The sequence below is a fragment of the Thalassophryne amazonica genome, chromosome 3 (genome assembly GCF_902500255.1).
Source record: "Thalassophryne amazonica chromosome 3, fThaAma1.1, whole genome shotgun sequence".
Lineage (NCBI taxonomy): Eukaryota > Metazoa > Chordata > Actinopteri > Batrachoidiformes > Batrachoididae > Thalassophryne > Thalassophryne amazonica.
The window spans coordinates 132613788-132627953 of NC_047105.1; the positions used below are offsets into that span (position 1 = coordinate 132613788).

The 14166-nt window shown below is 42.5% G+C and overlaps 1 protein-coding gene across 1 annotated transcript in view; it reads left to right on the forward strand.

Annotated features, from left to right (window-relative positions):
• The window catches only part of LOC117507641 (inositol 1,4,5-trisphosphate receptor type 1-like), a 535403-nt gene that overhangs the window by 41094 nt on the left and 480143 nt on the right, over window positions 1-14166 (forward strand). Inside the window, exons 3-4 of the mRNA XM_034167459.1 lie at window positions 1727-1797; window positions 13997-14112. Coding sequence (XP_034023350.1) covers window positions 1727-1797; window positions 13997-14112 — 187 coding nt within the window. The remainder of the gene's footprint in view (window positions 1-1726; window positions 1798-13996; window positions 14113-14166) is intronic.

Below are 14166 nucleotides of genomic sequence, written 5' to 3' on the forward strand. Positions count from 1 at the left end.
CCGGCCCGTGCTACGAGCATTCTGACAGTTAGTGTGACTCGGGGGTGTTGACTCATTTAAACTAACATATTCATCCTGCTGTAACCAGGTTTTCTGTTAGGCAGAATAAATCAATATGTTGATCAATTATTATATCATTTACCAACAGGGACTTAGAAGAGAGAGACCTAATGTTTAATAGACCACATTTAACTGTTTTAGTCTGTGGTGCAGTTGAAGGTGCTATATTATTTTTTCTTTTTGAATTTTTATGCTTAAATAGATTTTTGCTGGTTATTGGTAGTCTGGGAGCAGGCACCGTCTCTACGGGGATGGGGTAATGAGGGGATGGCAGGGGGAGAGAAGCTGCAGAGAGGTGTGTAAGACTACAACTCTGCTTCCTGGTCCCAACCCTGGATAGTCACGGTTTGGAGGATTTAAGAAAATTGGCCAGATTTCTAGAAATGAGAGCTGCTCCATCCAAAGTGGGATGGATGCCGTCTCTCCTAACAAGACCAGGTTTTCCCCAGAAGCTTTGCCAATTATCTATGAAGCCCACCTCATTTTTTGGACACCACTCAGACAGCCAGCAATTCAAGGAGAACATGCGGCTAAACATGTCACTCCCGGTCCGATTGGGGAGGGGGCCCAGAGAAAACTACAGAGTCCGACATTGTTTTTGCAAAGTTACACACCGATTTAATGTTAATTTAGTGACCTCCGATTGGCGTAACCGGGTGTCATTACTGCCGACGTGAATTACAATCTTACCAAATTTCGCTTAGCCTTAGCCAGCAGTTTCAAATTTCCTTCAATGTCGCCTGCTCTGGCCCCCGGAAGACAATTGACTATGGTTGCTTGGTGTCGCTAACTTCACATTTCTCAAAACAGAGTCGCCAATAACCAGAGTTTGATCCTCGGCGGGTGTGTCGTCGAGTGGGAAAAAACGGTTAGAGATGTGAACGGGTTGGCGGTGTACACGGGGCTTCTGTTTAGGGCTACGCTTCCTCCTCACAGTCACCCAGTCAGCCTGCTTTCCCGGCTGCTCGGGATCTGCCAGGGGGGAACTAACGGCGGCTAAGCTACCTTGGTCCGCACCGACTACAGGGGCCTTGCTAGCTGTAGAATTTTCCACGGTGCGGAGCCGAGTCTCCAATTCGCCCAGCCTGGCCTCCAAAGCTACGAATAAGCTACACTTATTACAAGTACCATTACTGCTAAAGGAGGCCGAGGAATAACTAAACATTTCACACCCAGAGCAGAAAAGTGCGGGAGAGACAGGAGAAGCCGCCATGCTAAATCGGCTAAGAGCTAGTAGCTACGCTAAGCTAGCGGATTCCTAAAAACACGCAAAGTGAATAATGTGTAAATAATTTAGAGGTGATTCAGCAGAAGGAGTGCTTTAGTTAAGGCACGTAAAGATTACACTGGGAAACAAATCGTAATCTAGATAACTAGATCAATCTAACTGCGCAGATTAAACAGCTAACAGATACAGAAAAACACCGCTGTGCTCCGGAACAGGAAGTGATACAATACCGCAGTGAGAGCCAACCACCAGTAGAGGCAAGCAAGATATTCTTCTTCTCAAATGGGTTACAACCAGCAAAATTTAGAAGTTGTTTTTTCCTGGACACTCTTGGCTTCTCTGTGATCTGAGACTCAAGCATTTTCAGGCCCATGATGTACACTTTGTTAAAACTTGCTCAGGTGTTTATGCTTAAATGTGTGTTATATCTGTCTGTAGGCTTGTGGATGACCGCTGTGTGGTGCAGCCGGATACAGGTGACCTCAGCAACCCGCCGAAGAAATTCAGAGGTTTGTTCTCAGAAATGACATCTTCTCAGGTCTTGTTTAAGGGCCCCTTCACACATAACACAATTTAAGCCAACTAGCACACAAAGGAGGAATTGCATGCCAGTCGTGAAAAATCAGAGCTGCCTCCAACACCTCGTACACCTCGCTACAATTATTTGCGCACACCAGCTGCCGAAAGATAGAGAGTGCCCTGTTTGAGTCGGCCAAATTCCCGGTGACACACACGAACATCCAGCACCGCTTGCTGGACACTTAGAAAATGTGCGGCCATTCACGCTGTTAGCACAAAAATAGTGAGCAGATGATTACTTTCGAGCTGGATGTGAAATTTGTCTAAGTGCCCCCCAAGACTGTGGCATTGCAAAAAGCAACACACATGTGGCGTGCGGGTGGAAAACACACTTGCATGACATGCTGATATGTATTTACAGACATGATGTGAAACGGATCGTCAGATCACGCAGCAGGCGATCTGAATGTCACACGTGTCCAGCAGAACATGCGCGCCGCAGGGCTATGACAATATGACAAGCCAACAGTGCCACAAATACACCACTTTCAGTCACATATCACCAAAAATATGCCGTAACAAATGCAGTTTTTTCAGTTATTGTGCCACATTTTTCTCTCTCTTTTAAAAAAAAAACGTTTATCTCCTTGTTGATTTTAGCCATTTTATGCTCTTCTTATATGACAGTGATTGTAGTGCAGTGGTACAGTTTCCGTCTGGTAATCTGAGGTTTTGTAAATTTCAGGTTCAAATCCAATGAGTGGCATTTATTTTTATTTAACCAGGGTTATTTAACTACAGGGTTCTGTATTGTGTCCCCTTTTATTTATTATTGATATCAACCCAGTGATATTCACTAATTATACAGCTGGTTTTTATTTTATTTTTCATCACATCAGCGGCGTGATGTGGTGCAGCTGCTCCTCGCTGTGTTCGTGCACATTCACAATGGTTTGTGGTTCCCCAATTCGTGTTTGGTTTGCGAATTTTCTTCTAGTTTCTGTGTCTTTCGTGTTATGTGTGAAGAGGCCCTAATGGCTGTCCAAACCATAATTCAGGATTGTGCACTGCCACTACCCATTTTTCCACTGCTTGTCTGTGGACACATCGCAATGGCAGCAGTTCAAAGCTGGCCATACACTTCACAGTGATAGAGTATGAATCTGCTTTCCTCCAAGATTGTTAAGAATCATATGTCATATTGCAGTGTAGCATCATCCAGAAGAATATAATATGTGTTTTAGGTTATTTGAAATTATCACTTGTGGATAATTTTACCTCAAATACTGGGGGCACCACCTATGACTGAATGATATTATAACAAAGTTATAATATCGCTGATTTTAGGGTCAGTCAATAGGAAATATTAAAATCAGTCTCTAATCTTCAGGAGTAAGTTCCACATGTCAAGTCCGACCCCCCTCTGTAAAACCATACAAAATCACAGACAACTTCACACGTTTAAACATTTATTTAACTCAGTCAGGAGTTAAATAACAGTACATATCACAGTCAGGCAATTTGATGATGATGAATTTCACTGAGCAATTATTATTTGATGTTCAGACCATTTGGTTTAGTTGCAAGAATTTAAGAATGAATTTCATCCTAATCAGCAGGGAATTTACTTTGGTATTTATTAATGTGAGATGGTTAGTGAAGGTGAATAGGATTAAATAAAAGCCACTTTGGAGGTGCTGTGCAGATCGGTCTCCATAGGTCAGATGCTGGAATTGTCTCATTTTCAGTCGATGATCCGTCTGTCACACAACTGCTTCAGGGACCTTGACAGAGAGACTCTGCCGGTCACCACACCCGGTTTCGTTGGTTACCGGGGACGCTTTCCGTTGTTAAGCTGTGACTTGCGGCAGCAGTTCAAATCGCTGTTGACGTCTCAGTTGACCTGGATGTTTTTATCTCTGCAGCGCTTGTAGTCTGGGATGGTCAGAATAAAGGCTCGAGTGTCTTTATTTATTCTATTCGCCAAAACAAAAATTCGTCTTTGGAAGCTAGATCAAATCACAAAACACGATACAAAAATAGCTGACTTTGTAAGAAAAATGTTTGCGAGATGAATTTGGAGTTCAAGAAGAAAAAAGGTTTTAATTTGAAAAATCACACAAGGAAGTTAAATGCGCCTTTTGAAGAAGAAATTTATGGCCATTGCTTAATTGCTTAATGCAAACTTAGGACGTTGAATGTTGGTACAGCTTTCCACTACAGCAGCATATATGGTGTAACTTCCATGGGATCTTGTGTGTTGTTAAAATGAGATCGCATCGCCACCTTTCTCCTCTCCATCATATCAGCAAATGCTCTCTCTTTCTCTCTCTCTGCCAGTCATACTACCACCATTCACTTTCCTGACTCTCACTTCCACCCTGCTAGCTTTCCTCCTCACACTCTGTCTCTGGACATGTTCTCCTGCTCTTCTTCACCTTTGCCCAGCAGTAGCCCAATTTCCACCAGTACCCTGTTGGGCAACAGCACGGGTGACTGTTGCTGTTAATCTGGGTCTCAACCAATGTGGTGTGGAAATTGTTGCTTTTTTACACCTGATGCCCCTCCTGGTGTAACCCTACTCATTTATCCGGCCTTGAGACCTGCAGTCAGAATGGACTGGCTGCACACCCCGTGTGATGGAGGTCCCTGAACATTCACTGCCATTCAGAAATCCCACTCCTGCTGTCTCTCTGTCCTCCCTAATGCCCATTCCCCCGTCCACTTCACACAAGCACTGCCCTTCGAGGAGCCACAGGAGCTAGGCAGAAAAAAAATGTTTGTTGCTTTTTTACTGATCTCGAACTGAACCGTCGCGTGACTCAAAATGTGACTTCTTTTTGTTGTTCCACTTCTACCACTTACATTTAAAAAAGGTGGATCTGTTCATTAGTCCTCAGTGGCTCACTGTTGCAGAATTCCTTGATGCAAATGCATTTCTTGTATTTTACTGGATGTATCAAACTTGAGCAATAAAATGCTACAAATGTTTTGATTTATATAACGACTGAGTGGATTCTTGTCATTTGATTGGTGCTTTGTATGTCACATGACATGGATTAATTCATGGACTGGACTCATTTCTGACGTGATTTTTTTTTTTTTTCGCTGCACTGAGGCCGTATACAGTCTTATTTTTGTTGTTCACGCATGCACAAGCGCCGATGAGGTTGCGTGTGTGCGTGCATGCGCAGGGGACACAACTTTCCTGAGACATAATTTGAGCTAACTGACACTGCTAATTCTTGTAAGATACACACACACAAAACAAATCCACTGTGCTGTCTGTTGGCAGGAAGAGAGAAAGAAAACCTGGACTCACTTCTTCTGGCGTGACTTTTTTTTTCACTGCACTGAGGACGTACACAGCTCGACTGAGCCGGTTGCGTGTGTGCACGTGTGCGGGACAGCAGTATGATGACTTGATTGAGTTAACTGACACTGCTACACACACACACACACACACACACACACACACACATGCAAAATCCACTCCACTGTAAGCCGTCTGGATGCATGAAAAGCTGCTCATATGAAACGCTGATGTGATTTTTGGCTGGACTGAGGAATTACACAAAGTCTTTTTGTTTTTATGGAAGTCCGAGGTCAGTGCACGGCATCACTGGACTACACGTCACAGTGGAACACCAAAATGTAAGTCCCTTTTCTGTTGTTTATAAATTAAATTAATCGCCTTGTTGAATGGTATGTTCCAGCTTTCACCTCATGAAATATTTATATCATTGAACTCATAAACATTCATTATTTGTATACCGATTGCTTCAGTGTCAACATTATGTAGATAATATGGAATCAAGTTTCAATTTATATTTTGAGTTTATGTCTGTGATGCAATTCCACAACACTGGATAATAATCTGGATGGTCTTTTTCCTCTTTAGTCCGGAGGATACAACGTCCATGATTTCCAAAAACAATTTGAAATGTGAACTCATCAGACCACAGCACTTATCCACTTTGCGTCTGTCCATTTAAAATGAGCTTGGGCCCAGAGAAGAGTCGGTGAAGAGACTCCATCTCAGACGTGCTGCTGTGATCTGAAATGATGAATGAATGAATGAAACAATAGAAAAAAACTTACAACAAAGAAGAAAATGAATCAGCAGTGCATCAGTGTGCCTGAAAGGGTATAGGCAGAAGCAAAGCTTATTAATGCCTACCCCTTTAACCAAAAATAAAATGATCTAGCCCAAAAGGAGTGGGGGGGAGTAAAAAATCCTACTATTCCAACTCCCATTTTCAACCATTGCAAACTCTTCAGCTTAAAGGACACAATCCAAACTATACATACACAGTGAAGCAAGGCGAACCAATTTTTATGGGGGGAGCATTCGGTCTGCGACAGGGGCATGCATGACTTTGAGTTTATTTACATTTCAGTGACGTGCGGTGAGGTTGATGGCTGGTGAGGGGTGTAATGTGCTCAAACTTTCTGCTTTGTGTTAAAACTCTGGCTGCAGCATTTTGAACCAGTTGGAGACCCTGAATGCTGGACTGCAGTAAACCAGAAAATAAAACATTGCAGTAGTCCAATCTAGAAGAGATAAATGCATGGATCAGGGTCTCAGCAACAGCCATAGACAGGATGGGTTGAATCTTCGCTATATTTCGCAAGTGCAAGAAAGCAGTCCTAGTAATATTTCTAATGTGGAGGTCAAAGGACAACGTAGAATCAAAAATGACCCCAGGGTTCCTCACTTTGTCCGTGTGATGTATGACACATGAGCCTAGGCTAAGCGTTAACTGATCAAATTGATGCCGATGTTTCACTGAACCAAGAACCATCATTTCAGTCTTATCAGAGTTTAAAAGTAGGAAGTTTCAAGACATCCAGCTTCTCAGTGATGCAAGGTAATCTTATAAGGATTTTATGTGTAAGAGATGACCAGCAGTTATTGGCATGTATAACTGAATATCATCAGCATAGCAGTAAAAGGTAATCCCAAAGTGTGTGCCCAAGTGGTGCTATATAAAGGGAGAAAAGACGGACCCCTGTGGAACGCCAAATTTCATGTCACTAAGGTTACAGGTAGTGTTACTGTACAAAACACAGTGAGAATGACTGGTCAAGTATGACGTCAACCATGCAAGGACACTCCCAGTAATCCCAAAATGTTTTTCCAGCCTATCAAGTAGAATATGATGATCCACGGTATCAAATGCAGCACTGAGATCTAACAGCACCAGAACCATAGTGGTGTCCGAATCCACTGCAAGCAGAAGATCATTCACTACTTTCGTGAGAGCCGTCTCTGTGGAATGATATTTGCTAAAAGCAGACTGCAGTGGCTCAAAGAGATTATTCTCAGTAAGATAGTCCATGAGCTGCCGTGAAACCACTTTTTCCAGAATTTTAGAGCAAAATGATAGATTTGATATTGGCCGATAGTTTTTCAGTACACTAGGGTCAAGATTAGGTTTCTTAAGTAATGATTTAATCACTGCAGATTTGAAACATTTAGGAACAGATCCAGAATTTAAAGAAAGATGAATAATTTCCAGCACAGTCAGCCCAAGAGTGGACCACAGGTCCTGAAACAGTTTTGTTGTTATAGGATCAAATAGACAGGTTGTGCTTTTTGTTGATGTTACGAGTTTCATCAGCATGCCTAGACAATCTCAAATTCTGTAAATCTAGATAATACCTCAGTAATAGTGCCCACCTCAATAATAGGGTGTAGTGGCTGGGTTAAGGCGTGCTGGGATATGTTTAATCTAATGTCTTCTATTTTCTTCTCAAAGTAATCTAGGAAATCTTGTGCTGTAAAATTAGCGCAAACTACAGGTGGTTGTCCATGAATAAGTGTTGCCACCATGTTGAACAAGAACTTTGTGTTATGCTTGTTTTTGTTGATCAGATCAGAGTAGTAGGTCCGCTTTGTAGCCAGTAATGCATGCTTATAGTCTAAGATGGCGTCACGCCATGCAAGGTGGAATACTTCTAATTTTGAACTCAAGCTTTATGCTTGAGGTCACGCAGGTAATCATTGAACCAAGGTGACTGTTTGGGGGGTGATTTTAACAAAGGTGGCGCAATCATGCCGAGTGTGGTGTTGAGCACTGAGTTTAAACTATCGAAAAGACTGTCTACTGATTGGGTATTTGCCAAAAGTGAAGCTAAGACATCAGGCAGTCTAGCATCGAGTTCAGTCTTAGTTGAGGAGTTGATGAATCGCTGTAGTGATAAATAAGGTTGTTGTTCCACAAAACACGGCAGCGAAACTGTAAACTTAATAAGTGAGTGATCAGAGACCACTGACGTAAGAGGCATGATGTCAATATTCGTGACAGCAATACCACATGCGAGAACCAAATTCAGGTTATTTCCGCTAATGTGCGTCGAGGCCTGAATGCATTGCTGAGATCCTAATGCATCCACAATTTCCATAAATGATTTGCAGAAGAGATCAGAAGGCTTATTTATATGAATGTTAAAGTCACCAATGATCAGAATTTTATCTGCACGCGTTGACAGGTCAGAGATGAATGCACCAAATTCATCTAGGAATTCAGAATATGGACCAGGAGGACTATATACAGTGACAAAGTAATACGTCTGATTTTTATTCTTCTGACCTTGGCAATGTGTAATATCCTGAGAAAAGCGGATAATTAGATGCTCAAACGAGTTGTATTTGTGACTCCCACCAGCTTATAAGCTAAACCAAGATTTATAATTAAGAGCAACACCCCCGCCTTGCTTCGCATCACAAGGGATGTGACTAAGTGTATATGCTGGTGGGCAGGTCTCATTTAAGGGGAGGGCAGCTGTAGGTTTAAGCCAGGTTTCACATAACCCAATCACATCTAAGTGATGATCAATAATTAGATCATTAACCAACAATGATTTTGAGGATAGTGATCTTATGTTAATGAGCCCCAGACTAAGGTGCTTCAGTGGGGTTGACAGTTGGACTGTTTGGGTTTAGGCGTGATTCCAGAGTAGCATATACTGTATAAGATGCCTAGAAGTAAGTTTAGGTTTGAGACATTCCACACGAGTTGTAGGTAGCAGACACGAAATCTTTGATATTGCTGGAACAACCATTGGGCCATCCTCAATTTCATCATCATCCAATATAGTAACGGGTATTAGGTTTGCAAAGCATATCCCTCTATAATTTGTATGGACATATCTACGGAAGCAGGCCACAGTGTCAACTTGTTGAATTTCCCTCCCTGGCAGATAAACCCCACTATCACCATAGTGGATTTTCTGCACTAATTTCCTTGCTAAGATAATGGATTCCACACCCACATTTGTCATAAGCCTTGCAGGGTCTCTAATCACCCGCTCCGTGGCCTGCAGTAAATTCCTAATGTTACCCTCCCTGTGGAGCTCTATCTACGTTTGCAGACAAGATGGCGGCGCCTTCCCCAGTAGGGTGTAGGCCGTCTAGCATTAGCAAGCCATGGTGGCCCCAGAACGAAGGCCAGTTATCAACAAAGCTAAAGCCTTGCTGTCTACAAAATTGCTCCAGCCACCTATTTCACTATGTCAGCCTTCTAAATGCCTCATCATTACCCCGAGATGGAAGGGGACCAGAGACTATTAATCAATGCTGACACATCTTTCTGGCAAGATCACAAGTCCTCTCTATGTCCATTTTTGTGACCTCTGAGTGCTTCATCCTGACATTATTGGTGCCGACGTGAATGACTATATCTCATGTCATGTTCCTTAGTCTGTCTTCCCTTCTGCAGCGCCAGCACCCTAAGATGGGAGGCAATGTCGGGAGCAGTGGTGGGCACAGTTCCGATAATCCGATAACCGATAATTATCGAACATAATGTTTTCATTATTGGATTATCTTTTCAGATAACTTTGAAAACCATTATCGGACTAATTATCTTCCGATAAATTTTTGTCCGATAATTTTTAGACTGTTAACGTGGTAAACAAAGCTGAACAGCTACAAACTCTTATAAAATTTAAAATCAGTTGAGCACCTACCTGTTAAATGTTTTGTAGCAGATGTGTAGTTCTACCCTCTGCAAACAGAGGAGAGCTGCTTCTAGAAGAAACCGCTCTATCCTCTTTAGGCAAAGGAGAACTGGTTACAAAAAAAAATCATTTCTTTTAACCCCATACTGATACGTGGGCAATATCACCCAACTCATCCAGAGACATACATTTTTAACTTATGGTTCAAATTTTAAACAAACCAATTTCTGACAAGTTATTTAAATTAACATCACATCTGAAGTTTTATAAAGTGGAAATATCAGATATATGTTTTAGTTTTAAAGTAATGCGGACAGTAGTGTGGACATGCTGTGTCCAGGTGCATTATGGGTATAATAGGGTAATCTCAGTACGTTCACGACATGAGAAATGCATTTGAGACACTCTGATCAGGCTCCACGGACAACAGCATTAAACTCTAGTGCCTAAAACTCTCGTGAATATATTCTCTGGGTTTATAGACGTTGTTATTGTGTTTGCGTTTATTAAATTCCACGCATCTTCAACGTAGCAGAGTGGCAGACACAGATTATCTGGAATTTTGTTTTGGCAAGTTTTCAAGGACTCTACTGCCGTCTACTGGCCAGTAGTGTTCATGGCAGTATTGGCCCTGAAGGTGGGATGAGATTTTCAATCACTGTACTCAGTTCCAGCTCAAACTGTACCACAGAACCGCACAGTGTAAAAGTTCAGAGCGCACGATTTATGTTCTCACACACATTGTACGTTCAAAAACCACACGTCTGACTCATGTTTCCAGAAGCAAAACGTACACAGAAGCTTTTTTTTCAAACTTAATTTACACAAACTCTCGATGGGAGACATCAAAGTTAAAAAAAAAACATTACAAGACAGGTCTGCGGTATTTGCACAGGCACAGTGTAAGCAGTTGGACGCTTGTTGTACTTCAGCAACGGGATACCCTCACGACGGCCGACCAGAATATCAAACAGGTTTGATTTTCATCTGACCATACGATCGCCGAACAGATCGTGGTCGTGAGATGTTAAACGCAGCTGGTTACTCCATGTATACTAAACGATGCAGCACGCGCGATTAAAATGAAACTCTGTGCGATCCAAAAAATTTTCGGACAAATGAAAATTCAGCTGAAAAAGGGCCAAAACCCGCACTGGCACCAGTAGATCATGGCAGTGTTCTATTTATTTTGACACCATTTATATCAGACTTTGCTTTTTTTTTTTTTTTTTTTTTTTTTTTTTTTGAAAATGCCTTTTTTTTTTACAAATAAAAATGGCATATTTTACAAACGCACATTTATCTGTAAACACCAACACACGACACACCTCACATTAACATGTTGATTTACATTGAATGAATGAGTCAACCAATCAGTGTTAGCGGAGGCACATTTTACCCAGAATGCCATCTGTCTGTTTGTTACAAAACTTCAGAATTAGTGCATTATTCAGCATTAAAAGATATATGTTATATCTTAACTTTGCACAAATGACAGAATTGACATTAATGGAGTTATTCTATCAGTATTCATTTTATTTACACCAAACCATAAGTCAGCACTGCTTTATTTTCCAAGACCTCCGCCTGACAGCAGCGTTATGATTGAGTAGAGAGTTGAGCTTTGTGGCTCCTCTCAGCTGCGTTTGTGCTGAAAGCCATGTAGTAAACTGGAGCTTCCAGTAGGGGGCAGGACGCTCAAAGACAGAAGTACTGACTCATTGTTTGGGTCTGTCATCGCCTTTGATGCTTTCAGAAGCAATCGTGGTATTAAACTCAAAATCAGCATGTTAGTGGTTCCAAGTGTACCGGAGACAGTACTGGAATTTCTCGGTTATCTGTAACTTCTGATACATTTTTGGGTGGTTTATCAAAGATAACTTTACAGTTATCTGATTATCTGTTATCAAAGGTAATTTTTTGGTTATCTGTGCCCACCACTGGTTGGGAGCTCTGGCCCCAGGAATACATTTAACGTCAGCTGGCGTCTGTAACCTGACCTTGCGGGTGATAGAATCCCCTATCACTAAAGTCCAGCATTTTGGCCTGGAGACAGGAGTGGAAGTCACTCGTGGGCTCAGAGAATTCACATTAGGCAAATCCAAGGGGGAGAACCAATTCACAGTTTGCAGTGGTGAGTGTGATCGGGGTACCACAACCAGGCACCAAGCCCTACAGGGCTTCCTCCGCCTAGCCACAGTCCAAAAGCTGTCCTCCACAGCCAGCATTTCTAGGGTAATGCTAATGGGCATGCTAGCCGACCCAACACTAATCTCATCTGGAGTGCCCGTAACTCCACTGACCTAAGAAGCTGTTCTAACTTACGGACACGGCTTTGTAAGGGCCCTGTCCCACTGGCGTTTAGGAGGATTTGCGCATGAAATGAGGAGACAAAAGCTGTGCGTCCGCAGCAAAGGTGGGCGGAAATGACAAATGTCCCGGGGTGGATCAGCGAATACATGAGGAAGAAAAGTGGATATAATAGGGAACGGAAGCGAAGGCGACCGCGGAGGTGCCCCCATGAGGGGCACAGCGGCCGTGATGCACTCACTCCATCCGTGCCCACTCTGTCTGCATGCGCGACATACCATTTGCGACCGTGATGTGGCCGTGCTGGGCACGTGTCATATCTGTTTTGCACACTGTCCCGGTCCGCCGGCAAGCCGCGCCAACCTGTCGGTTGCGGATATCAGCGGATGACGGGATATGCGGCGCGTTGGTTGTGTATGTCCTGCGTATGTCTTCAGTATGTGTTCAGGCAGTGATGCGGATCTCATCCGCAGCAGAATTTTTGAGCCGCTCAAAAATCCTGGCTGTGGACATGCGTGCCTCTGCGGATGATCACGGACGTGTTCAGATGGCGACCGGCTCATACAGGAATGTTACACGGTTATTGCGGTTGTTTGGCGGATGTGGGCCACTTTTGTGCGCATTCCATCTGCAAATCCTCCTAAACGCCAGTGGGACAGAGCCCTAAAAGAGCCACCCTATCTTCCAACATCACGCAGGATTTATGGAGGGTGTAAAGTAGTGTACTTTGTGCACTAGGAAATTCAAGATTACAGCCAAGCAAGCATGAGCTAACCAATAATGAATAAGCTAACCACTCCTAAGGCTCACACAAGTTTCACATAAATGAATTAAAATTCACAGCAGTTTTAAAAAAAAAAAGCCCTCCTAAGAGTAAACCACTCCTAAGATTAACACAAGGGTAAAGTACTAAACTAAAATTCACAACAGTTGCACTAAAAAAACTAACAGAAGTATTCAAGAAATTGGGAGGGGAGTCGACTAGCTAACGCAAGCTAACTGCTAGCGAAAATGCTAACCACTCCTAAGATTTACACAGGAGTAAAATAATGACCTAAAATTTACAGCAGTTACACTGACAAACTAACAGAAGTATTTTAGCAGGTAAAAAAAAAACTGCTATAAAAGTAATGGCGGGGAGGTCGACCTAGCTAGCGAATGCTAACTGCTAGCGATTCACAACAGGACTGTACTTAAATAAGATTCAGAGTAGATACACTTAACAACCAGAATAGTGCTAAACAGAAATAAAAGAAAAGTATACAGCCGTGTAAAGCTTGGAAGAGTGTCACAACAGCAAACAATCCACTGGAAGCCACTGGTACGGTGGCTGGGGGGTGCCCTCAAAACCAAACAATATTCCAACTGAGTCCAGACACTGTCACAAGTTGAGAAAAGAAGGCAGGAAAAGGGGGTTGCTGGACAAAGAGCAGGTCTTCTGTCATGTAGTATGAAGCAAACCTTTTACAAAGGTCTAAAAATAAGCTAAAAAGACATTTAAAACAAAACCAAAAAAAAAAAAACCCATATGTGTTGATGTGCCGTAAAGCATTTCATATTTCTCCTGAAACCCTAGACTGTCATTGAGAAGACGGATGGCAGCACTAAAGTTGCAAGGCTCATTTTATGCTACAAGACACCTGGAGGTGGGGGGGTGAGTCCCCATTCTCCTCAAAACAACTCATTTAGTGATTACAATTACTCCCAAACTTTAAAATTAAAGGCCCCTGACACTTGCACGACTTTGAGCCGTGCACTTGCACGCACATTAGGAAAATAATTGATTTAACAGTAAATGATTGGTCTTTTGTTACGTCATATTTGCTAGTTGCATGCACAGAGATTTAAGTGTTAAGAAGCACGTATAGTAATCAGTACCTGTTGACATTTCTCTGTTCTTGTCTTCATCCCCAGACTGCCTTTTCAAGCTATGTCCTATGAACAGATACTCAGCACAGAAACAGTTTTGGAAGGCAGCAAAACCTGGAGGGAACAGCACTACTGACTCTGTCCTCCTCAACAAACTCCATGTAAGTGCACACAAAACCAGGAATGGGTCTCCAGTTGGATCATGGTGAAAAGAA